Raw genomic sequence first — 27,826 nt, 5'->3', positions numbered from 1 at the left:
CATCAAAACCCCGATGTGACAGGATCACGACGTGAGGCTCGATCCCAGAAGCCCAGGGCTAAAAGACGAGGCCCCTCCGGGCTTCAAATTGACTGCGTTTTTCCCCTTTTCCCCACATTTTTCTGTCGGCACCTCAGCCAAAACAAAGAGCAAAGGGCTCCCTGCTTTTGCCCTTCCCCAAGGCCCCGGCGATGCCTCAGGGCTGCCCCCTCCTCATCCCATAGCTGAGGGACCCCCCTGAGACCCCCCCAAAAAAAACCCTATAGCCAAGGGACCTGCTGCAAAGGAGCCCCCCCATTGAGAAGCCCCCTCCTTCCTATTAACCCTATTGCCAAGGACCCTATTGCCACAGACCCTATTGCTAAAGGGTCCCCTATTGCTGAGCCCCCCCCCTCATCCTTAAGGGCTGCCCTAATCCCTAAGGACCCCCCCTCATCCCCCAAGGGTCCCCCTATCCCCAAGGAGCCCCCGCAATCCCCAAAGACCCCCCCAATCCCCAATTCCCCCAACCCCCAAGGTTCCCCCAATTCCCCCCCATTCCCTAAATCCCCCCCCCATCCCCAAAGCCCCCCAAATCCCCCAAAGCCCCCCCCATCCCCAAGGAACCCCCAACATCCCCCAAATCCCCCCCAAAAAATCCCCAAATCCTCCCCAAATCCTCCCCAAACCCCCCAAATCCCCCCAAATCCCCAACCACCCCCCTTTCCCAACCCCCCCGTCCCCAAATTCCACCCCCCCATCCCCAAGGGACCCCCCCCCAACCCCAAACTCCCCCCCCAAAACCAGGGACCCCCCCCGTTGCCATGGCAACCCCGCCTCTGCCCCCCCCCCCCCCCCCCCCCCAAAACCCCTTCCCCGGGCGAGGCCCCCCCCGCCCCGCTCCCCCGTTGCTAGGTGCCCCCCGTTGCCATGGCAACAACCCCGTTGCTAGGGCAGGGTCCCCCCCTCCCCTCCCCTCCCCAAACTCACTCGCTCCGCACCCCGCGCGCCTCCCGGAGGCCAGGCCCCGCCCTCCTCCCCCGCCGACCAATCAGAGGGCTCGCCCCGGTGGGCGCGGCCCAATAGCGCGGCGCTTCCGGGTTTGCGCCGAGCGGGAGTCAACGCTGAGAGGAGTTCGTTCGCGGGGCTACCCGTGACGTCACGGCACCTCAGGAGAGCGCGGGGGGGGGGGGGGCTCCAATAAGACCCCAAATTTGAGGGTTTTTGGGTTTTTTAGCTGAGAAAAAAGGACATTTCTGGCATTTATGATGTCAGGGGAGCCCCCATCGCCCTCATCCTGAGGAAAAATGAAACGTTCCTGGTGTTTTTCTGAGGGAAAAGGGAATTTGGTGACTTTCCTTTTCTGAGGGAAAAGGAAACTTCAAGGTGTGTATTTCTGAGGAAAAAGGGGTTTTAACTTTTATTAGTTCTTGAGGAAAAGGAAATTTTGAGGTATTTTTTTTCTGAAGGAATGGTATTTTTTTCTGTCCTGAGGGAAAAGGAAATTTCCAGGTATATTTTCTGAGGAAAAAAAGACTTTAAACTAGCCTTTTTTCTCAAGGAAAGGGAAATTTCGAGGTATTTTTCCTGAGGGGGGGGAAAAAAAAAGATTTTTAACTTCTAGATTTTTAACTTTTACTTTTTCTTCAGGAAAAAGAAATTTCAAGTTATTCTTTTCTGATGAAAAAAGATTTTTAACTTTTATTTTTTCTCGAGGAAAATGAAAATTTGAGGTATTTTTCCTGAAGAAAAGGGATTTTTAACTTTTAGGTTTTTAACTTTCCTTTTTTCCTGAGGGAAAAGGAAATTTTGAGTTTTTTGGTTTTTGTTCCTTTTTTTCCTGAGGAAAAAGGATTTTAATCTATTTATTTTTTCTTGAGGAAAAGGAACATTTGAGGTATTTTTTTTCTGAGTGAAAAGGGCTTTTAACTTTTAGATTTTTAACCTTTATTTTTCCTTGAGGAAAAGGAAATTTCAAGGTATTTTTTTCTGAGGAAAAAAAGGTTTTTAAATTATTATTTTTTTAACTTTTATTTTTTCCTTGAAGAACAGAAAAGTTCGAGGTATTCTTCTGAGAGGAATAGGATTCATTCTTTTTATTTTTTCTGAGGAAAAAAAAGTAAATTTGAAGGCATCTTTTTCCTGAGGAAGGGTGCTTATTATTATTCTTATTTTTCCTGAGGGAAAACAAACTTTCTGTTTTTGTTTTTGTTTTGTTTTTATTATTATTTATTTATATATATGTGTATATATATTTTTTTTTTCTTTTTTCTGGGGGAAAGGAAATCCTGCTTTCATTAATTTTTGTTCCTTTCCCTGAAGGAAAGGGAAAGTTTTGGTGTCCATGCCAAAAGGCCCAGTCTCTGGTTTGGGTTGTTCTGGGTTGTTTTTTTTTTTTTTTCCTTTTTCTGTGAGGAAAAAAGAAACTTGTGGGTTGCGCTCCTGAAGGAAAACAAAACTTCTGCTTTCCCTGAGGGAAACAGCTGGGAAACCTTGAGTATCCCCAAGGGAAAACGAAATCCCTGCATCCTATAAAACCCCCAAATTCTGCTTTTTCCCTCCAGGGACAGGGAGGAAACCTCAGCTGCCCCCCGGCAACCATTTCCCTGAGCAAAACACCTCAGCGAGGAGCTGGCTCATGGACGAGGGGGCTCTACCCCAGCACCCCCCATCCCTGACCATCCCTTTCCCTGCTTCTTCCAGGTCCCCCAGAGATGACAGAAGAGCCTCATCTCTTCAAGCTGGCCCGGCGGGGACAACTGGAGCTGCTGAAGGACGCCCTGCGAGGTGGGGACGCCGCCGGGCAGCGCTGCGGCCGCTCGGGGGACACGCTGCTGCACCTCGCCGCCCGCCACGGCCACCTCCACCTCTTGGCCTGGCTGCTGGAGGAGCTGGAGCTGGACGTCGAGGTGGCCAACGGTGACTACAAGAGGCCCCTCCACGAAGCCGCCTCCGCCGGCCACGGGGAGTGCGTCTCCTACCTCCTGGCCAAGGGGGCTTGCGTGGATGCCTTGAAAAGGGGAGACTGGTAGGTGGGTGAGTCTGGAGACGTGTCTGAACGGCTTTGGTTCGCCCAGGAAAGGGGGAGAAGCATCCAGAGGGCAAGGTGCACGAGGAGCAGCTCGGTTTGGAGGAGATGGAGGGCAGCTGGTTTGGTTTTTGGGCGGTCCTCTGTGGAGCCAGGAGTTGGACCTGATCATCCATGCGCATCCCATCCAAGTCGGGCTATTCCATGCTGCCAGGGGTGCAAATCGTGTGATTTAATTCCAGCCCTCTCACTGTTTTCCCCCATTTACCACTGAGGTTGTAAATTACTGCTTCCTTAGCAGATCTGATTCAAACAGATGCACACAAAAGCTTTTATTCTTCCCCCTCTCTCCCATTTGATGGGAATCAATGATACTGATTCACTTTTTTTTTATGTTCCTTTCCTCTGAAACTGCAATAACAACCACAAAGACTTTTTTTTTTTTAATTGTTTTATTTCAATTTCTTCATCTTGGGTCAAATTTGCTACTGATAAAACAACAGCCCATGACCCAAGAACCAGCTCGTTCCTTCAGGGCTTTTTTTTTCTGCCTGCCTTGTGAGTAACACAGCATCAAAATGATGAGTGAATGAGCACTGGGAATAATAATAAAAAAATAAAATAAAATAAAATAACAAGGTCTGTTCCACAGGCGTGTGATGGGCCTGGCTAATAAAAATCACCACTTACCTGTCGGTTTCTCCTCCTGGGGAAGGAACTTTCTGCCCACCACCTTGCAAAAGAAAGCAAACGCCTTTCTGAAGCTGAAGCAGCACCAACACAAAGGCGGGGTCCCAGAGCTCGCTAATTAGAGGCTGTGCCAGCATCGAGCTGACATCAGGGGGAGCAGAGGAAGGCAGGGATTTCACGAAATGCACGCAGACATTTCTGCAAGCCTGGCTTCCCGTGGCAGGCCTGCAGCTCTACCCCTGCTGTCCCCAGCATCAATGTGTCTGATCTCTTAAAAATCTCCCTAACTGGAGATTTCACCTCTTTTCTCACCACCTTATCTGGCCTTAAAATTGGAGCATTTATCCCAAATCGAAGCCAAACCTGTCCCTGCTTTTTAGGCTCTTTGTTCAGAGGGAGGAGTTTTCGGGCTGTTTTTCTGAATGAGCATTTTTCTGATTCTGCTTTATTTTGTCTCAGCTGTTGTGTGGGGGTTAGTGAAGACGGGGTGGAGCATCTCGGTGCAGGAAGGCTCTTCCTCGTTTGTGGGGCTTTCTGCCCAGCCTGCGCACACCCAGGTGATTAGGCAAAGTTTGTAAATAATTAAAATAGAGAACGCAGCTCACACCTGTGGCGGTTAAACCTTTATCGTTCCTGCCACCCTGCTGGTTAGATAACGTGGCAGTTGAGGAAAACATCTTGGTGCTAGTGAGGCCGGTGGAATTAGTCCCTGAAATAGGGTCAAACACGGGAGATGTGGGCTCAGCACCTCGAGTAACTCACGCTTTGCCTCTGGAGTAAACCCTCAGCCACCACCCACCTCCTTGGTCCCCTGGAGGAGGTGCAGACCCCACAACCTCATTATTTTCCTAAGAGTGACTACAGGTGCTCCAGACAGCTTCAAACCATCTTTTTATGTTGGAACAAAAGCCACCAGGCTGATGCAGTGCTCCCTCTCCCGTTTCAATCCCCTCTCCTCTCGTTTAGGACTCCCTTAATGATGGCCTGCACCAGGCAGAACCTGGAGGTGATCAAAGCCCTCGTGGAGCACGGAGCCAACCCGCTGCTGAAGAACAAGGACGGCTGGAACTGCTTCCACATCGCCAGCCGGGAGGGCCACGGGCAGGTCCTGAGCTACCTGCTGGCTGCTTCCCCGAGCAGCTGGGACACAGAGAGCACGACCAGGAGAACTCCTCTGCACACAGCAGGTGAGGGGAGGGAATGGGCTGGAGAACACAAAGCTGCTCTTATTTCCATCCCTGTTTAGCGTTGGGAAGCAGAGGGAGCCTGTCTTGGTGCAAAAAGATGGAGAAATGGTAAAATTACTGACGTTAAATGGAGGTGAGGTTAGTGGTGGGCTCTGGGTGCTCACTGCTCTGAGCTTCTGTTGGCTAGCAGCGCCCTGCTACGTCCGTGCAGGGTTTTACCTCGGGACAGATGCTCATTTTAGCTGCTCTGAGATAGATAAATAGCAGGAATAATTAAGCTGAAGGTTTCTTAACGATGTGGCAGAGCTCGTGAGGTTCCAGGCTCGTGAAATTTGAGAGGTTCGTGAGGCTCACGGGTCCTCAATTCCCATTCCACTGCCTTTTGCTTGTCCCCAAAGCATGTTTTTATGCTAAATAACAGCTCTGGTACCTTGGGAGGGCTGCATCCAGGCCAGGAGAATTTCATGGCCACCCTCCCTCCGTGACAGACCTTTGGATTTGGTTTGTGGCCTCCTGCCTCGTTCTTTCCATCACAATCTGAGCTCAGGGCAGCGCTGCTCGAAGCCGTGGCTGCCTAAATTCATCTCCCAAGGACTGAAACAAGGATTGACTCTGTAATTGGTGCTGTAATTAATCCGCTGAGGCACGTTGGTTGCCCTTTGGTTGTCGTTCCCATTCCATCTCCAGCCCTCAGCAGCCACCCGGCGGTGACAGTCCCAGCCCTCGGGCACCGGCTGCACCTTCAGTCCTTGGGCTCAACCCGGGCGTGAAAAACCGCTGGTTTGTCGTCTGATGTTTTGTGCGGGGTGGTAAAAAGCAGCTTGGCTGAGGGAGAAATAGGAAATCCTCGCTTTATCTGCGTTTTCTCCTCTCCCAGCTCCATCCCAAGCCCTCTGTCTCCATGCCTGCAGCAGCAGGCCGGGCGCACGGCCCCCCTCCGCCCTATTTCTTGGGCTGGGATCAGGAGCAGGCTGAGGAGCCTCCTGGGGAACACCCGGAGCTTCAAGTCCTTCCTGCTCGCAGCATTTGGGCTGTGAGGGTGCAGGGAGCAGCAATGAGATGCCAGCTGGAGGTATCTCCACCCCTCCGCTTGACTTTCCCCAGGATTTGCAGGATTTGGGTGGCTTTCCAGTCACCTTTAGCCCCAGAACCATCCTTTAATGGAGCAGCAGGAAGGGCTGGAGCTCCTCAAACCTCTGCCCTCAGCTTAATTTTAACCCGGGACTGCTCTGGAGGCTGCACAGGAGAGGGCACGGACGAGGGCCGGAGGCGATGCTGGAGCTGCCAGGGGAAATCACGTCAGCCCCTCTGTGAATTTCCATCCCCGGGTGTGGAGATGAGCGTGTTAACCCGTGACCAGTCCAGCTGGCTTCCTGGCACGCTTCTCCCTGCCTAGATGCCGGGTCATTTTCTCCCCAGTTTTTCCCTCTGCTCGATTCCTCGGGCTTTGCTGCTTCATATATCCGTAGCCTGAGGCAAGAGAGCGGGGGAGATGTGACGAGAGGAAGCGGAGTGCTGCTGGATCCCAGCACTGCAGCTTTCTCTCCTCTCCGTTGCTGCTAAAGGATGTAATCGTGTCGCTTGGGTGGCTTTTGTTTTGTGTTTTTGTTTTTTTTTCCAGACAGCTTGGGTGTTTTAAAGCCTCCATTTCAGAAATCCTTTTCACAGTGCAGCTCTGCTGAGATCAGGGAGGATGGGAACCCTCACCGGGCTCCCGAGGAGCATCTCTTGTGCTGCCACATCTGAAGGTTACTGCTGCGAGCACGCGTTTGCCAGGGGCTCTTCCTCTGTTGCATCGAGTAAATCACCTGATGTTGCAGCTCTGAGCTTGGCTGGATTATTTTTTTCCCTGCAATTTATTTCATTTGTTTTGCAAAATGACCTGCAGGGGAAAAAAAAAAAAAAAAAAGCAAAAAAACCATTAAAGCTGTCCGCTCATTGCCATAATATGATTTTTTTTTTTTTAAAAAGAGGAAGATTTCAGCGTGTGATGCTCAGATCCTCCCCCACCGTTGTTGTTTCTCCTCCGAGCTGCGGTCTTGCCGAGGATGCTTCATTAGGATGACGAGATGGGAGCGATGGAGAGCCTGAGGGGCTGAGGAAGGGGGGTGGGCAAAGCCGTGGGGCTGTTCGGCGGCTCCCGGCTTTGTGTTCTCTCTGCTTCTCCCAGATTTCGCTTCAGGGATTAACGAACCCTTAGCGAGAAACGATCTTTGTGTCAGCTTAATTACACGTGCACTCTCACGCGGGCAGTCTGCAGGTGGAGGCAGACAGCGCTTTTATGCCTGCCTTTTCCCTGCTTCGTTTTCCATTTCCCTATCGGAACAGGGGAAAGAGAGGCTGGAGCCCTGGAGGCGATGCTTTAATTACAAACAGAAATCAGCAGCTTTCCCCGCGAAGCCTCCTGGACCTCCTCCCTGCACCACGAAGGGTCAGAAACGTGGTCATGTTCCCCCGTAGGCAGCCGGTGGCGTGAAAACACACATCACCAGCAGTTCCTCTCTCTCTTTCGCAGCGATGCACGGCTGTCGGGATGCGGTGGAGCTGCTCCTGGAGCGGTAAGCGGCCTTCCTCCAGCTCTGAAGGAAGCTCTGCCTCTCCTCTCTTCCCCTGCCTGGCTTCCAGTGCCAGCCACCCAGCCACAAAGGGCGTTTCTGCGCTCGAAGCCCAGCTGCACAGCTGCTCCCCAGGCTGGCTCCGTTTCCTCCTGGGTTTTTCACGGCTGCTGCTGGGTCTTTCCGCCGAGCCTGCTCCCCGGCGGGGCTCAGACAGCCTCAGACCTCATGGTGACATAAAGCCCTGCTTACATAACTCAGCTCTTCCTCCGTGCTGATTCATTCCCGTTGCCTCCGACGTGTCCGAGGCCCTGCGTTAAGAGAAAAGCTTCCTGGCAGCTCGCTCTGGGCGTGCAGCTCCTCCAGGCTTTATTTCCAGGCTGTGGCTCCTGGGAGACCGCTGTGGAGTGGCTTTAAACGAGCCCGTGCCCCACTCCTCCTGAGCCTGGTGCTTTCCTAACCCAATTTGCCTGCTGCCAGAGCTGGAGCAGCTTTCCCTGAGCATCACAGCACCCGTTAGCCTACCCTACTCATCCTAGCCTGGGTAATTCATGTTTGTGCTTGGCCCAGCATCAACGTAGCCCTGCGATTCGAGCCAGGCTTTCCATTTTAATTCACTCCTCTCTCATTTCAGCAGAGCTCTAACCTCGGTGAGACCTGCAGGCTTTGATTTTGATTTTATTTTATTTTTTTGTGTGCGTGGCACTGCTTTGTGAGGTTTTCCCCTCTGCCAGCGCGAGGTCTGTGCACACCTTGCTCCTCCCAGACCCATCTGTTCGGGGAAATGGAAATGATCTGCAGAGCCCGAGCGAGCTGCAGCAGCTGAGTACCAGGTCTCTGAGCCCCAAATCCCCAGCAGACTCATGCCCCAGGCTGTAAAACACCGAGGAAGGTTTATGCGTGGCCTTTGGGGTGGCTTTTTGTCTTTTTCTGGTGCTCTGCTGCCCTGTCAACACGAAGAAACTGGGCCAGGATGGGTTTTAGAACCACTGCTGATTCTACCCTCGCTTTTGCCTTCTCTCCCAGGTGCGGGTACGAGCCGGACAGCAGGGACAATTGTGGAGTCACTCCCTTCATGGACGCTCTCCAGCACGGGCACGTCCACATTGCCCGGCTGCTCCTGGAAAAACACAGGGTAGGTGCCAAAAAACCTCGCCTCCCTCCTCCAGGAGGAGCTGAAGCTGCCAGGACAGGCAGGCAGCTCGTAACCAAATCCTAACAAACCGATTCAGGCAAATTCCCGTGGAGGTGAATGCCTCTCCTTTGCACCAGCTCCATTGGTTCTTGGACCAGAACAGCAAAGAGCAGACCAGGAGCACAATTTCCAAGAGAAGGAAACGTGGAAGCACATTTTTCAAGGTCATGAAGTGGTGGACATGAGCCCCGTGCATCAACACAGAGCAGCAGAGACATCTTGATGCCCAGGTTGTGTTTGAGCGTGTAACTAGGTGTTAATTTCAGGAGATGCTTTGGCCCTCATCTTTGCTCCTGTGGTCCTTACAGGACAAAGCGTTTGCTTACATTTTTAGTCTCACACCTTAGACAACGAAGATGGAATAGATGATTTGATTTCCTCGTTCTGGAGCCCTGGCTCACAGCCACGGAGCCGGCGCTGGAAGCACTAATGGCAGCATAAAATCGCACTAAAACTTTCTAGGTTTTATAAAAACCTCGAGTCATGCCGAGAGGCTGGAAGATATCCTCTAAGATGAGCTCGCCGGGTATCACTTCTGTTACCTGTCCTGGCTTTGTGTCTTTGTGGCTGCGTTCAGAGACTTGTGGAAGAGATTTCACGAGGTTCTCCACCCTTCTCCCTCCCTCTACCTGTGTCCAAATTCTCCTCCGCCACCATGAGGGCTGCAGATGGGTCGTTTCGTGCTGCTTTAATGAACCGAAACCCAACGTATGTGCTTTAACTGAAGAGAGTCACCAGATATGAGACTGATGACTCTCCCTGAAGGTTTAACCACGCAGTTCATCGCTTCCCCTTCCTCCTCTCCTCTCTTCCAGGCTTGTCCCACAGCCGTGGATGCTCTGGGAGCTCAGGCTCTGCACCGGGCGGCCGTCACGGCGCAGGACGGAGCCATTCGGTTCCTGGTGGCTGAGCTGGGCGTCGAGGTCAATGAGAGAGCAACAGCCCTGCAGCTCACGGCGCTGCACTACGCAGCCAAGGTCAGTCTCCTCTCCTCCTGCTTCCTCTGCACAGTCTTCACCACTTGGTGCACTACCTAAAACGGGCCAGTTTAGGTGTTTCCACTGATGGAGGATTCACGTTCCTGCCTCATCCTCTGTCACAGGCCGCTCCTGGCCACTCCCGTGCCCTTTTTGATGTTTTTTAGACCCTTAGTAAGCGTGGCCAGCTGTCCCTACAGATGTCTGAGCTGTTTTTTCACCACAAATCCTGCTGGTGACTGCACTGAGGGCTGGCAAACCATCCCTCCTGGCACGTGCAGTGGAGCAGAGGCGGGCGGCAGCAGGGCACGGTTCCCTTTGCCACTTGACCCACATCTCTGGTGAGAGTTACTCTTCCAATCTGTCCCCCTTTGGACCAAAATGTGGTGCTTGGAGGGAGTCCACCCTGCTCATTAATGGGAGCTGGAGGTGTAAACAGCTCACGAGAGAGGAGAGCTCTTCACCAGCGTCTTCTCCCTCGCAGGAGTGGATGAAACACTGCTCAGATTTTTTCTCCTCTTCCTTCAGTCCCACTAGTTTGGGTCCTGGTGGCTCGGAAGCTGGACTCTGTGCCAGCAGCTTGCTGTGCAGAGAGGGGAAAAAAAAAAAAAAAAAAGGGCTGATGAGCTGAGAGCCAGCACCTGTTTGTCCCCGGAGGTCAAATTCACTCTGCCCATGGCCAGATGTGAGAAAAGAGACGTGGAGAGGAGGAGGGAGCTCTCGGTGCTTATCAGTGTCCTTCACACTGGAGCTGTTTTTGAATTCCAGTCGGAGCTGTTTGAGTTTTCGCCTCCTCTTGTCTCGTGCCTGTGCAGGGAGCTTGGCTCTGGGTCCCTCAACGCTCCCAGGGGATCGGAGGGGATCCCAAAATCCTCCCTGCTGACCAAGAATCCCCCCGGGTGCTCTCTGCCTGAGATGAGGTGAGGCACAAACCTCCCTGCTCAGCCTCAGGCACGTTAAAACCTCACCAGCCCTAACGTGCAGCACTCAGGGGTCTGCAGTGGGAACGAAGCAGCGTCCCCGTGCCTCGATCCTACAAAAGCATCAATGGCACTTACCGCCAGGGCTGGCAACAGCATTCTCCTCCAGCAGGCCCCAGCCGGGGCGTTTGCTGGCTCCCACAAAGGAAACCTTTCTCCCAGCTTCCCCTCCTCATGCTCCAAGCGACCACGCTGAAAGCCCTTCTGGTTGCCAAGGGTACGTTTAACAGCGAGGCTTTTTTTGGGGACTGTAACGTGCCTTGGAGAAGCTCCCAGCTCTGTTTTGGGGAGAAACCGATGGGTTTCTCTCCCTTCCCAAGGCTCGGTGTCACTTCATGTTTACGGCGTCGTTTGTTTGGCTGGCGGGGTTTCTTTTTTTTCCTCCCTTTTTCTTATTCCTTCGCATTTATAAATGCACGAAAACGCTTTCTGCTCCGTTTGCTGCCAAGGCTGCGGCAGCCGAAGCAGCTCCCGGCTCCAGAGGGGGGGGTGCGCATGGGAGCCTCGAGCAGGGGGCAAGGAGATCCTACAACAATGGGGGAAGGAGCGGGTGGGGAGTTAAAAATATGGGCTTTCCATTCTCACACCACGTGATAAAGGCTAATTCGAAGAAGGAATCATAAAATGAGGCGCGTTATTTAGCAGGAGAGGATTTATTTCAGGAGGGGTGTGAGGGCTGCGATGCATTTTTCCCCCTGAAGCTTTTAAATTTAGTGACTGGCAGAGAAAAAGAGGGGACACAGTGGGTCCTGTCAACAAAGCACGCAGCTCGATGCTGATGTTTCCTCGTTTTAACTCGCAATTAGTAAAGTTAAGTCAGGGCTCCGCAGCCAGCTGAAGTTAAAAGCAGTTTAATTACGTTACTGGAGGGGAGGAGAGAAAAAGGTGGGATCGACTGACAAATTAGGGTGCTAATTTGCTATTAAGGAACGCCTTTAGGTCTTGTCACCTGGGGTAATTTGTGCATTAACTCCTCTCTAGCCACTGGCGGAGGGAAAACCTTTCGGGGACACAATCCTCCTCCCAGGCCCGGGCTGTAACATCACCACATGACACAGCCCCGCGCCGTAGCAGGATTTTAAGCACCGTTGGTCTTAATTCACCGCTTTTAATTCCAAAATCTTATTCAAAGTTTGCTCCTGGGATGCCTCTGGGTCAAAACTGCTGGCAGGGGCGTGCGTGGATCCGCTGAGCAAGGGCTGGCGGTGCCGGACCGATAACCCCCTGTGCTCCCCCCTGCAGGAAGGACACACGGACACCATCCGGACGCTGCTGTCCCTCGGTGCTGACCTCGAGGCGAAGGACGGGAAGGGTCGCTCCGGTAAGCTGCTTGCTCACCCCCTGCATCACAGCACGAGGAACTCCAGAGCTCAGCAGGGAGGCCAGCTGCGTGTATGCAAATGGCTCTTGGTGCAGCCTGACATGTCAAAACCCCTTTTTTTTTTTTATTATTTTTTTTATTTTTTAAATTTTTTCTCTTTTTTTTTTCAAAAAGGCTCTCATTCTGCCAGCCTTTCTGATGTCTGTGTGTTTGAGCCTGCTGTGTTGGGGCCTTCCCCTTGCGGGAAGAAATTACAACGCTCATCTGGGCTTCTCTCTGCCCGGCTGCTTATTTTGCATGAAGCTCTGATCTCTCTGATACCTCTGATATCTCAAAATATCGGTCAAAAATCAAAATTCAGTTGAAACGAGGCAGTCCAGGGCTGGCGGGGTGGGCAGCCAAATATCACCACCCGATCTCTTAAGCTCGATCAAAGTGCCTGGGAATGGTTCGTGAGCAAATAGTAGCGGAGCTCGAAGGTAAATACAGTTGCCATAGCGATGCGGCGAGCTGGCATTCCCGCGGTGAGACGATGAGGTGTCTCTTGCATCAGCATCTCTCTCAAAAAAAAAGAAAAAAAAAAAGTGTATATGCACGGTTTCGGCCATTGCCAAAATTGGCAACTTCCCCAGCCTTCAGTTTGGTTAAAACACGCCTCGGTGGTGAGCGGGAGCAGCCTTGCATCTCTCCCTCCACCCCCTCAGAGTAAATTCGAGCTTTGCTGGCCTCCCTCCGCCCCCTCAGAGCGTAAATTGGAGCTCTGCAGCGCGTCCTGTTCCCCCTTCAGCATCACAATTTTGCCCCTGAGCAGGATTAGGCCCGGAGAACAAGGCTGGAACACGCACATGAGGTCATTTTCCTCCCTGCTCGCCTCCAAACTGAATTTGGTGGCCTCTCGGTTCCTCCCTGACATCTTTTTTCCCCCCTAACAGCCCTACACGCGGCGTGTGCTGGACAACACGCGGCCGCCGCACGGATCCTGCTTGGTGCTGGGTTGCGGGACAGCCCGGATGGTTCAGGCACCTTGGCACGTGAGCTGGCGAGAAAGGCCGAAATCATCCAGGTTTTCCAAGAAAAAGACGTCAGCGCGTGAGGAGAAAAAAGAAAAAGGAAGAAAAGAGAAAGGAAAACCCTTTAATTTCAGCGTGGTTCGTTAGCTGTCGCTTAATGACTGCTCTGACTGAGCCCACGTTAAGACGATGGTGAGATTTTTGGCCAAGGGGTGAGAGGAGAAACCAGGCTTGGACATCCTGAAGGATGAGATCACACCTGAGTCATTTTTATATCCCTTAGGGATGCGTTCTCTGCAAACCTGTTGCGCTGCTGTAAGTGATCAGAGGGAAAAAAGAGGTAAAAAGAGGGCAAAAGAGGGGAAAAAAGAGGGAAAAAGAAGGAAAAGGAGGGATTTGTTATTCCAAATCCTCCTGCTGCTTCCCACCAGCAAGGAAACAACCTTTCTCTTTGAAAAGCAGAAGGAAATGGCTTCAGATTTAATGTAACCACTCAGTTTTAGTTTGGAACACACAAAAATAGGAGCTACTGTAGCTGCTGGGCTCGTTTGTATCTACCTGGACTTCAAAACGGGGTTTTGTAGGGAAACAAAGCCTGCGCGGGATGTCAACATGTAACAAGGGATTGTATCGGCAGCTCCGCTGCCCGCAGGTGATGAAGCGGCTCTAAAAAATAAAAATAAAGCTGGCCCTGGGTGAGAAAAATCGCTTTTACAGGAAAAAAAAATGTCACGGGGGGCTGGGAGGAGGGGGAGAAGCAGAGCTCAGGGCTGTCCCAAGGCTTTTTGGGGCACGTCTCAGGGCCAGCCTTTCCCTGGTGTTTTTCTCTGAAATAAAGGAGATTTTTCACCACCGGGGAGGCTTTTGTGCCCTTGAGAAGTTGGATTTTTTTCTGTCCTTTTCCCTTTTTCTGTGAGTTTTGAGGGTTCAGGCGCTGGCCGCTGTCTCCTGGCCCTCCAGGTGGGTGAGGGGACACAGGGCCCTATCCACATCCCCCCATCCACAGGCACCAAACCCCATAAAAAAAACCGCTTTAAGGGTGCGCTGCGCAAGGGCAAAGAGGAGAAAACCCCACAAAATGCCTCAAACCCGCCCAAACTTCCCCAAAACTCCTGCTCCTCGTGCTGAGACCCTACAGCAGCTGTAGGGCAGGGCTGTGCCCCATTGGGAGCTCCAGGAGAGGAGAAGGGGGGGACCTATGGGGTCGCCAAGCATGCAAGGCCCTTGCACGGGGGCTTCTGAGTGTGCACACGCCTTGCACGGGGGCTGCTGAGTGTGCACACGCCTTGCACAAGGGCTGCTGAGTGTGCAAGGCCCTTGCATGGGGGCTGTTGCACGTGCATGCGCCTTGCACAGGGGCTGCTGCGTGTGCACGTGCCTTGCACGAGGGTTCTTGGGTGTGCATGCGCCTTGCACGGGCCTTGCACGGGGGCTGCTGAGTGTGCAAAGCCCTTGCACGAGGGCTGCTGCGTGTGCGAGGGCGTTGCACGAGGGTTCTTGGGTGTGCACGTGCCTTGCACAGGGACTGCTGAGTGTGCAAGGCCCTTGCACAAGGGCTGTTGAGTGTGCACGCGCCTTGCACGAGGGCCATTGGGTGTGCACACGCCTTGCACACGCACGTGCCCCTTGCACGCGCGCCTTGCACGCGCGGTCACGTGCCCCCTCCCCACGTGACCCCCCTTCCTCCTCCTCCTCGGATGGGGGGGGGGATGTTTGAAAAAGCTCCGCGCATGCGCGCGCCCACCCGGCGGCTCCCCCGCCGCCCTTCCCGCCCATTTCCCCGCCGCGCCCGCCGCCAGCCAATAGCGGCGCGGCTCCGCCTTTGATTGACAGCCGCCGGGGGGCGGGGCCGAGGCGGGTTCGTGAGGCGACGGAGCCCGCCCCTCCTCCCCCCCCCCCCCTCCCCTTTCTCCCTCCCTCCCTCCCCGTCTCCATTTTCTCGCCCCGTTCCCTCAGCCCCGGCTCCTCCGCCTCCGGCCCGGCCCCAGCGAGCCCCAGCACGGCCCCGCCGCCCGCTCAGCCGCCGCCATGAACGAGGAGTACGACGTGATCGTGCTGGGCACCGGCCTGACGGTGAGAGCAGCGCCCGACGCCGCCCCGAGGCCTGCGGCCGCCGCCCCGCCGGGCCCCGCCGCGCCTCACGGGGCCCCCTCGGGCTTCACCCGCTTCCCGATGCTCCCCCCTCGTTTTTTTCCTCAATAATCCCGCCGGATTACAGCCCTCCCCGGCTCCTTTCCGCAATAATCCCGCCGGATTACAGCCCCCCCTCCGGGTCATTTCATCGATAATCTCCTCATTTTATCGCTTCCCCTCCCTCAGTAATCCCGCCGGATTATCGCTGTCCCCCCTCCCCAATAATATCTCGAATTATCAGCCCTCCGATAATCTCATCGGGTTATCGCAGCCCCCTCCCCATTCCTTTCCTCAGTAATGTCCCTGGATTACAGCCCCCCAGCCCCATCCTTTCACCAATAATCCCCCCAGTTTATCACCCCCCCAATCCCCACAGGTTATCACACCCCCTCTGTTCCTTTCCCCCATAATCTCCCCAGGTTATCACCATCCCCTAATAATCTCCCCATATCATCCCTTTTACTTTCCCTAATCTCCCCGGGTTATCACAGCCCCCCCCCACCCCACCCCAAATAATCCCCCTGGGTTATCCCAACCCATTCAAACCTTCCCCTAATCTCCCCAGGTTCTCCCAGCCCCACCCCCAATAATCCCCCTGGGTTATCCCAACCCATCCAAACCTTCCCCCAATCCCCCTAAATTACCCCCCCAATAATCCCCTGGGGTTATCACACCCCCCTAATAATCCCATGGGGTTATCACACCCCCCAATAATCCCCTGGGGTTATCACCCCTCTCCATCCCTTTCCCCAATAACCCCCCCAGGTTATCACATCCCCCCCTTTTCCCCATAATCTCCCTAGGGTATCGCAGCCCCCCCACCCTCCCTTCCCCAATAATCCCCCCGGATTATCACAACCCCCCCCGGACCCTTTTGGGGTGCTGAACCCCCCCCGGAGACCAATTTTGCTGCCCGTGGGAGGAGGAGGCCCCAGGAAATGCGGTTCTTTGGCGGAGGTGGGGGACGGACAGGGACTCATCACCAATTTTTTTAAGACAAAATACAAATTTTTTCACCTAATCTCGATTATTTCTCCCTCGCCTCCCCCAAAAAAAAGCCGTGTGGGGGGGGTGCAGGTCTCTGGAGTCTCGCCCTCCCTGGAGCCGGAGCCGAACCCGGTTTTAGGGTGGAGGCAGAGCCGGTTACCGCTCCGCCTTTGCAGCCTTTGCAGCTCGCCAGCCAGCCCTGACTGCAGCAGGAGGGGGATGGGGCTGCGGGCGAGCCCTGGCGCAAATCCTTCTCGTTTTTCCCCCAAAAAAATCCCTCTTCTGTTACTCTGGGGGGGCTCGGTCATCCCTCGGCTCTCCCCGAGGGGGAAGCTATCGGGGCGCGGCGCCGGGGCTTTGTCCTATTGTCCTGGCAGGCTGCAAGAAGGAGGAAAAAAAAGGGAAAAAATGAAAAAAAAAGGGAAAAAAAAGAAACAAAATGGCAGCCTGCGAGGTTTGCTGGGGGCATTTCTGCTGCCTCCTGCCTCCGGGGAGGCGCTGCGGGTGCAGGGAGGGTTTTGGGGGGCGGCTGGGAGGCATTGTGAGGAGGGAAATAAATGGGAGGGGGTGGGTTGAAGGCTGCCTGCCCCGTTCCATCCCCGTTCCTTTCCTGCCTTTGTTTCCTCCGAGAGGTGGCAAGACAAAGAAGGGTCTGCGGGGCTGCCTGTGAGGGTGTTTTTTTTTTTTTCCCCCCCTTCCAGCTTCCCCTCTTAATAGGGACACGTGCAATGGGGTTGCTGCCCCGGGATCTGCTTGATCAGACCCCTCCCAGCACGGACACGGGTGTCCTAAACCCAGGAGGTGGCCCGAATAAAATGCACCAAGGGTGGGAGCGGCTGTAGGGTGAGCCCGGCTTTCCCCCTTCCTTTCATCCCTTCCTCCACTGAGCTGGCAGGAACAGCTCTGACAGGGAACCTTTTCCTAGGGAATCTGTCCTCAAACCCGCTTCTGCCTTCAGCGTAGCAAGGAAAGGAGATTTTGGGGGATAAAATATCAAAAACTGCTCAATAACCTCCTGGCGGGGGGGCCCCGATGGCCGGGAGCCCCGTTAAAATGGGAATTTCTGCTTGGGTAAAATTGACAAAAGGCCTCTTGTGGGATCGCTTCGGGGACGAGCTCGTGGTTGAGTTAAAAGGAATAAATTAGGGCTGGCTTCGAAGGTGTGCTGACCCGGAGAGCTGGTGCTGCTCCGAAATACCCGCTGGAGCGTGATGGGTGTCCTCTAGACCTCAGAAATTCGGATGGAAAACCCCCAAAATGTCCTTCTTTGGGCTGGCGAGCTGAGTGCCAGCGGACCCTGCGTTGGATTTTCGGACAGGCAGCGAGCGGCGGCTCTCCTGGAGGGCTTTTTGCTTTCCTGGAGGGCTTTTTTCTCTCCTCAGAGCAACACTTGGGTGTTTTTTTTTTAAATAAAACCAATTCTTGAAGCCTTTATTTACAGAAGAGCCCCGGGTGGGCTGGTTGCGGTGTCAATTCTGGCTGCAGAATCGGACCAAGACGACCCGAGAACTGTTTTGATGGTTCTGGAAGCCCGGCAGTGATATCCCCGTCCTAAATTACGCTCCTCGAGCAGCCACGAAGATCCAAAACAGCCTCCGGGCTGGGATTCCCGGCTCCCAAAACAACATTTCCCTGTCAAAGCTGCCTCTTTGTGGGGTGGCTGCTGGGATTGGGGTCTCAGCAGGCCTCGATGGCTGTAGGGTCATTCCCTTGGGTGTTTTTAATCAGCCAGCAGGAGAGCACCCAGTGGTTTTGTTTCCTTTTGGGTTCACCCTAAATTTACGCCGCCGGGCTCTGAAAATCCCTCAAATCCCTCGGGGGCTGCTGGCTGCGCTCTGGACTCCGTGGGTTATCTGATGCAAACCCCAAATGCACCTGAACCTCCTCCCAGCAGAGGAACTCCGCCTTCCTGCGGGGTTCCCACCTGGAAAGGATTTGTGGGATCCTCCCCTCGGAGCTGTCAGATGGAACGATGCTGCCTCGAGTGTTATGGCTGGGAGAAAATCCTACAAACCCGCCTCCTCCCCGCCGTTCCCGAAGGTTTCAGCAAGCAAAAGGCCATCCTGTGACCAGTTTCACGAGACAGAAGCACTGATGGACTTGAGCATGGAAACCCCAACGCCTCCAGCTTCCCCTTTACTCCCCATTTGGGGTTTTTCATGGATTTCTCTCCCCATTTGGGGTTTTTCGTGGATTTCTACGGGATGCGCCACCTCTAAACCTCCAACCAGCGCCCGCACGAGCTTTCCTTGGAGCTGCTCTGAATGCCCCAGCTTTTCCTGCTGGTGCTGCCAGCAGCCACTTAATTTTACCCATTTATGCAGGATTTCTGCTCAGAAAGCTACGGGTTTGAACCCTAAAACTCCCCCCTTCTGTTTTTTTTCCCTTTCTGAGCAGCCTCCAGCCCTTCCCAGGCTCTTTTTCCTCCCTCCCCAGCGCTCTGGTGGATGGGAAGAGCCGCGGCCGAGCCGCCGTGGCTGCCAACGGGAACTGCTGAGCTGGGAGGACGATCCCAAACCCCATTGTGCCTCCCGCAGCGCGCTGTCGGCTCGGCGGCTGCGATGGGAAACGACCCGGGGGATAAAAACGGAGCTGCCAAAGGGGCCTCGGATGGAACAGCGCCGTGGTGCCTCACCGAAATCCCCATTTCAGCGTTTAGAGGGCGTGAAATGAGGTTGGAAAGGCGTTTGGGAGCTGTTCCGTCTTCTCCAGGAACCTAAATTTGCTGTGGGGTGGTGCTGGCTGTGGGGACTGGGGTTTGGGGGAGAAAACCCCGAGTTATGGTGGAGACAGCTGGCTCTGGTTTGGGTTCAGGCGAGGAAGCTGTGCTGGCGGCGATGCCCCAGGTCACGGCAGTAAATCATTAACGTTTTCACTGGCACCGTAAAGGCCACCTGTGCTTCCTCCACGTTGTAGGGTTCATGGCTCTCTGGCCGTGTTGGAATATGGGATTAATATGGGATTAATATGGGATTTGAGGCAGCCACGTCTGCTCGGAGGCTCTCTGCCTGCTGCTGCATCCGGGGAAACGCGGAGGGGCTTTGGGACAGCAGGGAGCTGGCGTGGAGGATGCCCTAAAAGGAGCAGCTGGCAGATCACGGAGAGGTTTTGTGGGGTGTGGGGGCTGATTCTGCTCTCAAATTTTGGGGGCAAAGCGTTGGGAATCACTCAGCTGGCTCTGTGGGGCCGCCGCTTGCGTCCCTCCGCGATTAGGCTCAGCCTCTTGGTGTCGCCTTCAGCCGCAGCAGCTGATCCCCTGCTCGGGTGTAATCCCGGGGGGTACAGAGCAAGGGTAGCGGCGTGTCCGCTGAGGTCATAAAAATCCTAAATGGCTTCATCCCTTCTTCGAGCTACCTGCGCCCTCCCAGAGCAATTCTGACTGTCCTGCGTGGCAAATCCCAAAGATTGGGGTTTTGCTGATGCTTCCTGGAGCCCTTTAGGGCAGGATCTCACGCTCCTGGTGTCACCCGTAGAGGCTGGCGCTGCCCCTCTTAAGAGGATGAACGTCATTAACCCGATAGCTGGTGCTTTAGGAGCACGGATTTCCCGATCCTAAATACGTCAGCTTGTTTAGGGGAGCCCTGTGCGGTTGAAACACCTGGTTTGGCTTACCCAGCGTTGCCCAAACCTCCTAACGGGTTAATCCACCCCAAGCAGAGGTCTTTTGGGTTGTAGGTCTGCTTCCGAGAGGTCGCCGGCGTGTTTCTTCGAAGGACTGCCCAAACCTTCAAACCTGGGCTGCGAGAGAGCATCGGTAGCACAAACAGAAGGATTCCCAAAGCCAAATAACCTCTCCTCGTGTCTTTTTTGTTCCCTCTCTGTGTAGGAATGCATCCTCTCCGGGATCATGTCGGTGAACGGGAAGAAAGTCCTGCACATGGATCGTAACTCGTACTACGGAGGGGAAAGCGCGTCCATTACACCCCTGGAGGATGTAAGTACGGGGGCTGACACCCGGCTATCGCGTCCCCCCTGGGCTTTTCTTTTGGGGCAGATCCAAAATTAATTCCTCGTTAAGGCTTTGCTTTGAGGAAAAACATTTTATGGCACCGATAACAATTCCTGGCGTTTGTAAACACACCAGATAAATATTTAAAACATTAAAACCGGGGAATCTGCGTCGAGTTCGTGGCGGAGGCTGCCCCTCTCCTGAAGCAGGCGTTTTGCTGGGGTTCCCTGCAGCCGTGTGAAGCGGTGTTTTGGTTCAGCAGGTCCTAAATTGCCAAGCTTTTTAAGCCTTGGGAGGAAGAAAGGATGGGTGAGCAAAATAACGCTGCCTGGTTCTCACCGTAAGAGCTCCCTGGATGCGCTTTGTGGGTTTGCATCAGAAGTTCAACCAGAATTAAAACCCTGGCCAAAAGCTTGCTTACGTTCTGCTGGGGGAGAGGAGGGGGCGGAAAAGTGTGTGCATGTGTGGGAGGAAGCCCACCCCTGCGTATTTCCTCTGTGCCAACGAGTTTTGTGTTCTCTCCCAAGCTCTACAAAAGGTTTAATCTACCAGGAACTCCGCCAGAATCTATGGGGCGAGGACGGGACTGGAACGTGGACCTAATTCCCAAATTCCTCATGGCTAACGGTGAGCGCTGCCAGCTCCAAAACTGCCTCCTGAGCCTAGCTTGGGACCCTCAGCTGGGGTCGGTGGTCGGTCCTGGAATCAAATAAAGATCCCTAAATGGTATTAATGAAGGAGCTGCTGGAAACTCGCTTCAGTTGGCCTGCACGTGGACAGGTTTTAGGAATTTCTGCTCTTCCTGCCTTTGGCTGTGCACCTCTCAAACTTGGGAGATGGCTTCAGCTTGGAGTGCTCAGCCATAGCCTGCGTTTTGGGTTCTAACGGCCCTTTTCCAGCATCCTCCCCTAAAATGTCTGCGTTTTTAATGCCATGAGCTCCTGCACTGCCCTTATCCCATGCCTTAGGGAGGAATCCCCTTTATTAACCCCTTTTTTCCTACGTTTTGGCTTGCAGACTCTCACCCCTTGTTGGTGCCGTGAGCCCTCGTCCTTTAATCTGAGAGTTGTGGTGCTGAGACAGCTCTTCTCGACCAAATCCATGATCAATGAAGTTTTTTTTATCAGTGGAAACCAGTTCAGGGGCAGCTCGCTGCCAAATATCGAGCACTGGCTACTGGAATCTCACATCCCTGAAGCAGAAGGGGGTGGGCGTGTTCTGTAGGGCCAGCCCTGCTCAGGATTAGTGCAGTGGAAGAAGGGTTGGTTCCAGACAAGGTTTGGTCACTGCTTTCAGCTTATTTCCAACTCACCTAGAAATCCCTCTGATCTGGGAGGGATTTTGTGGTGCTGGAAGAGCTGCCTGCATCCCCCGCCTCCCCTCAGCTTCTGAACAACCCCTTGGCTTCTCCTTCACAGGTCAGTTGGTAAAGATGCTGCTCTACACAGAAGTCACTCGCTACTTAGACTTCAAGGTGATCGAGGGGAGCTTTGTCTACAAGGGAGGGAAGATCTACAAAGTTCCTTCCACTGAGGCAGAAGCCTTGGCATCCAGTGAGTAGTGGCGCTTGATTTTATTTCCTCCTGAGGCCATCGTCCCTAAATGGGTTTAAATACCAGAATATTTGGTCTGTGCTCATGTCAAAAAGGTTTTAGCCTGATCCTGTGGTGCTGTGCGTCGGCTCCATCACTCTAACAAGTATAACAACTTATGCTTAGTGCAGGATTCTTCTGCACCTCCTCTGACTTCAGGCACCGCTTGCAGTGTGGATCTGGGCTTCCTGAGCCTTAAGCTCCTGTTTTCTTGGAGTTTTTGAGGAAGGAGAACTCTGCAGGATTTTCCCTCCTCATAAGCCCCAGATGTAACCTTTTGCTTCCAGATCTCCCAGAAATATTTAGTGTCAGGTCCTTGTCGGATGGGATTATGTGAAAAATGTTACATTTATCAGCAGGCAAACCAGAATGACTAACTCCACGTGGCACCCAGCTCAGTCTTAATTCTTGTTGGCTACCTAAATTCCACTCTGGAGATAAAACTACTGCAGAACAGCTCAGTGAGGTGCCTTAGGAGCTAGCAGAGGGCAATCTGTGACATATAGAGACCCATCGTGTGGTCAAGCAGCGCTTGGAAATAAGGCTCCCTGTGTGCTGCTCGTCTGGATGCCGGAGCCTTCCTCGTGACAGACACCCCTGGTGCTGCTGTGAAGCAATCGGTTGTTCTTCAGCTCGGCTGCGTCGCTGTCCTCCAGCGAGCCTCTTCGGAGGCTGAGGCTGGCAGGAGGAGGAGCAGGAGGTGCCTTTGCTGCTGTCTTCTTCACGTTTCAGCAGGCCCGGTCTTGCTTCTCCAATTTGTAGAGAATTAAAATGCTTAAAGGGTGCCTCATGCGATCTCACATGGGGAAATTTTTGACTCCAGCAACAATTTTTTTGACTTTAGTAGCTTTGTGGGTTTGACAACGTCTCGTTTTCAGGCTTGATGGGCTTGTTCGAGAAACGCCGCTTCAGGAAATTCCTCGTGTACGTGGCCAACTTCGACGAGAACGATCCCCGAACTTTTGAGGGCGTCGATCCCAAGAAGACCACCATGCGTGACGTGTACAAGAAGTTCGACCTGGGGCAGGATGTTATCGACTTCACGGGCCATGCCCTCGCGCTCTACAGGACTGACGAGTAAGTGTGGCTTCCCCTGGGGCTCGCAGCTCGTGCCCCGTGGGATTTGGGGGGGGATAACCCTGCAGTGTCTGTCCCTGGGTGCCGCGTGGACCTTCAAACACCAGCTCCTCTGCTGATGGGGTATTTATATCTTGTGGGCTCCTGGGGTTGATGCAACATCTCCTTCCCCAGTGAAACCCCTTGTGACGTGAAGCCCGTCTGAAAGGGCACCTCAGGGGAAGTTCTTGCTTGGAGCAGCCAGCGGGTGGGGAAGGGAACGTCACGGGAAGTGAAAGTTGCATTTTTCTGAGCGTATTCTGCCCTAAACTTTGGTTTTATGAATCGCTGCAAACCTTCTAACTGCCCTCTCCAGCTATCTAGATCAACCATGCCAAGAAACAATCAACAGGATCAAGCTCTACAGCGAGTCGCTGGCTAGGTACGGTAAAAGCCCCTACCTGTACCCCCTCTATGGCCTCGGAGAGCTGCCACAGGGATTTGCAAGGTGAGAACTTGGCTTTGGGGTCATCTCAGCCCTGCTGGGGGGGAGGATCAGGTGTGTGGGGTTGGTGTTTAGGCTTCCGGAACGCGATGCTGCGTAAAAATCCTGCTGTTGTTAACGCTTCTCATGCTGTCTAAGTCGAGAAGTGATTCTGTGTGGGACATTTCTGGTCCCTGTGGCATTTGTGCTGCGTTGTGCCGAGCAGATCCTTTTTATCTGGCTCTGATGGCACCTGTAACTCCCTCCAGACGCTGGCTGGTGCCTTGCAGGAGGACTGGCAGGCAGCAGCCACTGCCTGGATGCTTAAACAGCATATTTTGAAATGATTTAAGTCTAATAATGTGCGGTTTGTCCAAGTGGAACAGAAAGAAGGGGCTGGGAGGGCTGTTAAAAAAATAATAATTAAAAAAAAAAACAACTGGAAGATGCTCAAATGGCTTTATTCTTGCAGGCTAAGTGCTATATACGGAGGCACCTACATGCTGAACAAGCCCATTGAAGAAATTGTGATAGAAAACGGCAAAGTGGTTGGCGTCAAGTCTGAAGGGGAGGTACGGTGCCCGCTGCTTCCTCCCTTACCCCTGACCCCGCATCTCAGAACCGAGGCTGGCAGAGTTCTGCTCCCTGCCAGCTCGTTCTCGTAGGGATCTTGAGGAGCCGTGATGGTGAGGAGCACAGTGCAGTAATCCCAGACTTGGGGCGAGTCTTGAGGGAGTGGCAAGGTTGCTTTTTAAATAAATCAGGCTGGTAAAACTGGAAAGGAGCGTGGTGTGTCTGACCTGGGCACGAAACCGTTCTGCCCTTGACAATAAGTTTTAGCTTTAAGCTTTTCCCCAGCTTCTTCTCAAACTGGCAGTATAAAACTTAACTAGTTAGAGTGCTGCAAGCTGCTGGGAAGCTATAAATGCACTTCCAAACACAGCGTGAGCTTTGTAGGACAGCTTAGCCCTCCCTGGTGGGGTAACGTGTCCTGTCTGGGTATGGGTGACACGTCCTGGCTAGCAGCAGAGGTGATAATCCACGCTACAGACTGCTGTGCCCAAGTGCAGGCTGCCTGGAGGCTTCAGATGGGCCAAATGTTAAACTCTGACCGTGATAACGAGTTCTGGTGTGAGGTAGTCAGTCCTTACCTGCTCGTTTTGGCCTTGAATGCAGCAATTTATGATCCTGGCCTGGAAGGAGCGGGCTGTGCGGTGGTCAAAACATATTTTGTGTCCTGAGCGATGCGGGGAAGGTGTGATCAGCCCCCTGGCTTCACGGGATGGGTGCTGCCACTGGGATTGTCCGAGCTGCGCTGCTGGCAGCGGAATAAAACCCTCGTGCAGCCGGGGCAGGGACGGCCACCTCGTAGAGCTCTGGATTTTTCCCCTGAGCCAGCGGGTTCCCGGGCTGCCCGCGCGTTGCTCATTCGCTGCCTGTCCTCTCCGCAGGTGGCTCGCTGCAAACAGCTCATCTGCGACCCCAGCTACGTCTCGGACCGGGTGACGAAGGTTGGCCAGGTGATTCGGGTCATCTGCATCCTGAGCCACCCCATCAAGAACACGAACGACGCCAACTCGTGCCAGATCATCATTCCACAGAACCAGGTCAACCGGAAATCAGGTGTGCACGCAGGTCTCGGGGTTGCATGCTCTGATGAGAAGCAAACTGCATTTATTGCAGCTCCTGGGGCGGTTTCTGTGCCTTTTTTCCTGGAAAGGGACCTTTTAGTGCGCTTTTTCTCCAGGAGAAGCCTTCTGGCTTCCTTCTGGGCCACACAGCACTTGGATGGAGCTTTCTAATCCCTGTGTGGCTTTGCTTTTCTGCTCCCCGGGTGTACTCTGGGGTTTGTTTGGTGCTGCTGCTGCCTGACAGAGCCGCTGGCACCCTTCAGAACCGTGCCATGGGGCTGAGGGAGTGTGTAGGCCAGAGGGGAGATGCAGTAGCGTTGCTTTAGTCCTGCAGAACCGTTCCCTTGTCCTCGGTGAGCTACAAGAAGCTGAATTTGGGGGTCTCACAGGGCTGCTCGTGTCCAAACCCCTCAGTCGAGGCAGGGCAAAGACCCCTCTGCACTCAAAAATGGTCTTAAACGAGGCTAGGAGGTAGAAAGAGTCAGGGGAACAGGAAAAGGTGTGCGGGTATGTGAGGAAGAGGAGGCTTTGGGGCTGTGGGATCGCCCGGTGACCCGTGACTGCTGCCCTTCCCCAGATATCTACGTCTGCATGATCTCCTCCGCACACAACGTGGCGGCGCAGGGGAAGTACATCGCCATCGCCAGCACCACTGTGGAAACCGCGGACCCAGAGAAAGAGATCAAGCCGGCCTTGGACCTCCTGGAGCCCATCGAGCAGAAGTAAGAGCCCAGCGAGCCCCCTTCCACCCCGCTCCTCACCTCACCCCTCTGCGGCGCGATGAAAACCCAAATTTCCTCTGCACCTTGTCTGATCGCACGCTGGGCAGAGCGACGGCCTCTCGTTTAGCTCTTTTCCCACTGCTGCAGCTACTCAGCGATGCTTTAAAACCCCGCTGAAGGACTTTTTGCTCCTTTTTCTTCCAGGTTCGTTAGCATCAGCGACCTGTTTGCACCCACTGACCTGGGAACCGAGAGCCAGGTTTGTAGCTGGGGGCGGCGGGGGCGCGAGGAGGGGGCCGGGCCCGGTGCTCAACCTCCTGCTTCTCTCTCCCCAGATTTTCATTTCTCGCACCTACGACGCCACCACTCACTTCGAGACGACGTGCGATGACATCAAGGATATTTATAAGAGGATGATGGGATCAGAGTTTGACTTTGAAGAGATGAAACGCAAGAAGAACGATATCTACGGGGAGGAGGAGCAGCAGTAATGAGAATCTCTAATTAGGAGAAATTAAATCGGCTAATATGAATATATAAGGAACTTAATGAACACTGTATGAAATTCAATATTGTAAGGCCTGCTTTTGTAATCCCATCTCTGAGAGATTGAAGAGTACTGCACTGGTAATGTTCCCCTTTTGGATATCATGTGTTAATTATTTCATTCTAGTAGGGCTGCTGTCCAGAATCTGGCAAATTACTGACTGATTTAATGACTAACCTCGTAAGTGAAAGGCAAGACTGAACCTTTTTTTTTTTTTTTGCAGACGTAGACGTTGGTGCAGATTGAGATAACTCATTGACAGCTGTGTCTTACCTTGTATTTTTAATCATTTGTAAACATCCTTCACAATTATGTGCTTCTGGTGAGCTAGTAGACGTGACAGTTGTCACTCAAACCTGATTATCAAGGAAAATAGAAACTGAGCACTCCATTTATTGTGGACAGCATCCCTAAAGTCTCTCCCATCAATCTAACTCTGTGGCAAGTTGTATTATGGACAAAGCCCACATCTATTGTAGCAGCAAATGTTGGCTTAGTTCTGGGCACAGAACTTAACCTCCACTTCAGCTTCTCAAACTGTTTACATCGGTTGGGACACAGCTGTGCCTAAGGCTCCTTTGTGTTTTAATCTTAATAAAATTGAGAGAACAAATTACAGAGCAGGCAAGATGTGGAAGTATTTTCTGTCCCCTGGTGGCTTCTCAGACGGACCAAACGGCGCTGCGGTATCGGTATGACAGAGCCTGTGCTTCTCGTGTCTCCTGAAGGCTCCAAATGATTTCTGTACTGCGAAGTAAAGCCAAATTCTGGAAAACCAGTCCTGTGCTCTGGTCTGATTCACTTCAGTTGGACGAGCAGCCTCTCTTTGCCGAGATCCCTTGGATCTCTGCTTGCTAGGGCCAAATTCCTCCTAGAAAAAGGGCTCTGGCTTCCGAGGTTTGGCTTCTGAGGCCCTGCTGCTTTCAGGGCTGCTTCTGGCGGGGGAGATGATGCAGCAGCGCGAGGCTGCTCGCTGTCTGCGTGCTCTCTGCAGCCACCCCCTAGTGCCTGCCTCTAGGAACAGCATTTCTGGTTGCTGCACCACCTAATCCTGCTCTCGTGGCTCTTTTGCAGGGCGCTGCTTGTGCTTCACCTTCTCAGTGGTGAAAAATGTGCGGCCCCTGGCTCAGAGCAAGATGCAGGTGCAGGGGGCAGGCATTTTGAGGCGCAGGGCTTGCTTTCAGCCCTGTTAGGAGCAGCGAAAATGCCCTGCAACCGCTTTTCTCTGCACCTCTTGTGGCTGCTGAAGAAGGAAGCAAAGCAGGCTCTTGGCTCACAGCTCCTGCACCCGGCGCTGCTCGACTTGGGCTCCTTCCTCCCTTGCTCGGGGCTTTCAGCGCTTCCTCTCCTGGCTGCTGGCACCGTCGTGGGAAGCACGGTGCCCTTCTCGCTGCCGCACCAGGCTCTTGTGGTGGCCACAGGGGAAATTCCCCCTTCCCCTGGGCCGCTTCTCCCACCTGGGAGCAGGAGCACCCGACCCAGAGACCAGCCACGCGGGGAGGTTTTCAGGTTTTAATAGACAAACTCTATACAAAGTCATCCTGTACACAGCTTCTCACGTCATTACACTTTAAAAAAAAAAAAAAAAAAGAAACACAACCAAAAAAAAAAAAACAAAGCACCGAAGGACAACCGCGGCCTCCGCGTGCGTACAGAGGGGCTCTCGCAAAGGTCCTCGGCGCTGTTGTTCTTCGTGGTGTGTGTTCGTTTGACCTACCATAAATAAAAGGGTTTTGTTCCGGCATTTACAAGACTTCCCCGTGCTGGAAAGCATCCCGAGTCCCAGCGGTGAAATGGTACCGA

The 27,826-nt window shown here is 53.5% G+C and overlaps 2 protein-coding genes across 3 annotated transcripts; both read left to right on the top strand.

Annotated features, from left to right (window-relative positions):
* Positions 1 to 1,258: 1,258 nt before the first annotated feature.
* ANKRD16 (ankyrin repeat domain 16) lies at positions 1,259 to 13,236 on the top strand. 2 transcript variants are annotated; one of them, XM_084282333.1, is made up of 8 exons: positions 1,259 to 1,365; positions 2,683 to 3,007; positions 4,664 to 4,884; positions 7,400 to 7,442; positions 8,466 to 8,574; positions 9,450 to 9,611; positions 11,834 to 11,912; positions 12,845 to 13,236. In XM_084282333.1, exons 2-8 carry the CDS (start codon positions 2,694 to 2,696, stop codon positions 13,003 to 13,005), a joined length of 1,089 nt encoding a protein of 362 aa, XP_084138459.1. In that variant the 5' UTR covers positions 1,259 to 1,365; positions 2,683 to 2,693; the 3' UTR covers positions 13,006 to 13,236. The 2 variants fall into 2 exon arrangements, with proteins under 2 accessions (XP_084138459.1, XP_084138460.1); XM_084282334.1 differs by lacking the exons at positions 9,450 to 9,611; positions 11,834 to 11,912; positions 12,845 to 13,236 and adding an exon at positions 8,672 to 9,198.
* On the top strand, positions 13,220 to 26,646 carry GDI2 (GDP dissociation inhibitor 2). The gene is made up of 12 exons (XM_084282321.1): positions 13,220 to 13,237; positions 14,879 to 14,995; positions 19,869 to 19,976; positions 20,519 to 20,618; positions 21,410 to 21,544; positions 22,462 to 22,660; positions 23,016 to 23,147; positions 23,596 to 23,695; positions 24,575 to 24,746; positions 25,332 to 25,476; positions 25,681 to 25,735; positions 25,812 to 26,646. Exons 2-12 carry the CDS (start codon positions 14,951 to 14,953, stop codon positions 25,965 to 25,967), a joined length of 1,347 nt encoding a protein of 448 aa, XP_084138447.1. The 5' UTR covers positions 13,220 to 13,237; positions 14,879 to 14,950; the 3' UTR covers positions 25,968 to 26,646.
* Positions 26,647 to 27,826: the final 1,180 nt, after the last annotated feature.

The sequence above is a fragment of the Netta rufina genome, assembly GCF_964035555.1.
Source record: "Netta rufina genome assembly, chromosome: 1".
Classification (NCBI taxonomy): Eukaryota; Metazoa; Chordata; class Aves; order Anseriformes; family Anatidae; genus Netta; species Netta rufina.
This window is presented reverse-complemented; position numbering and strand designations above follow the sequence as displayed.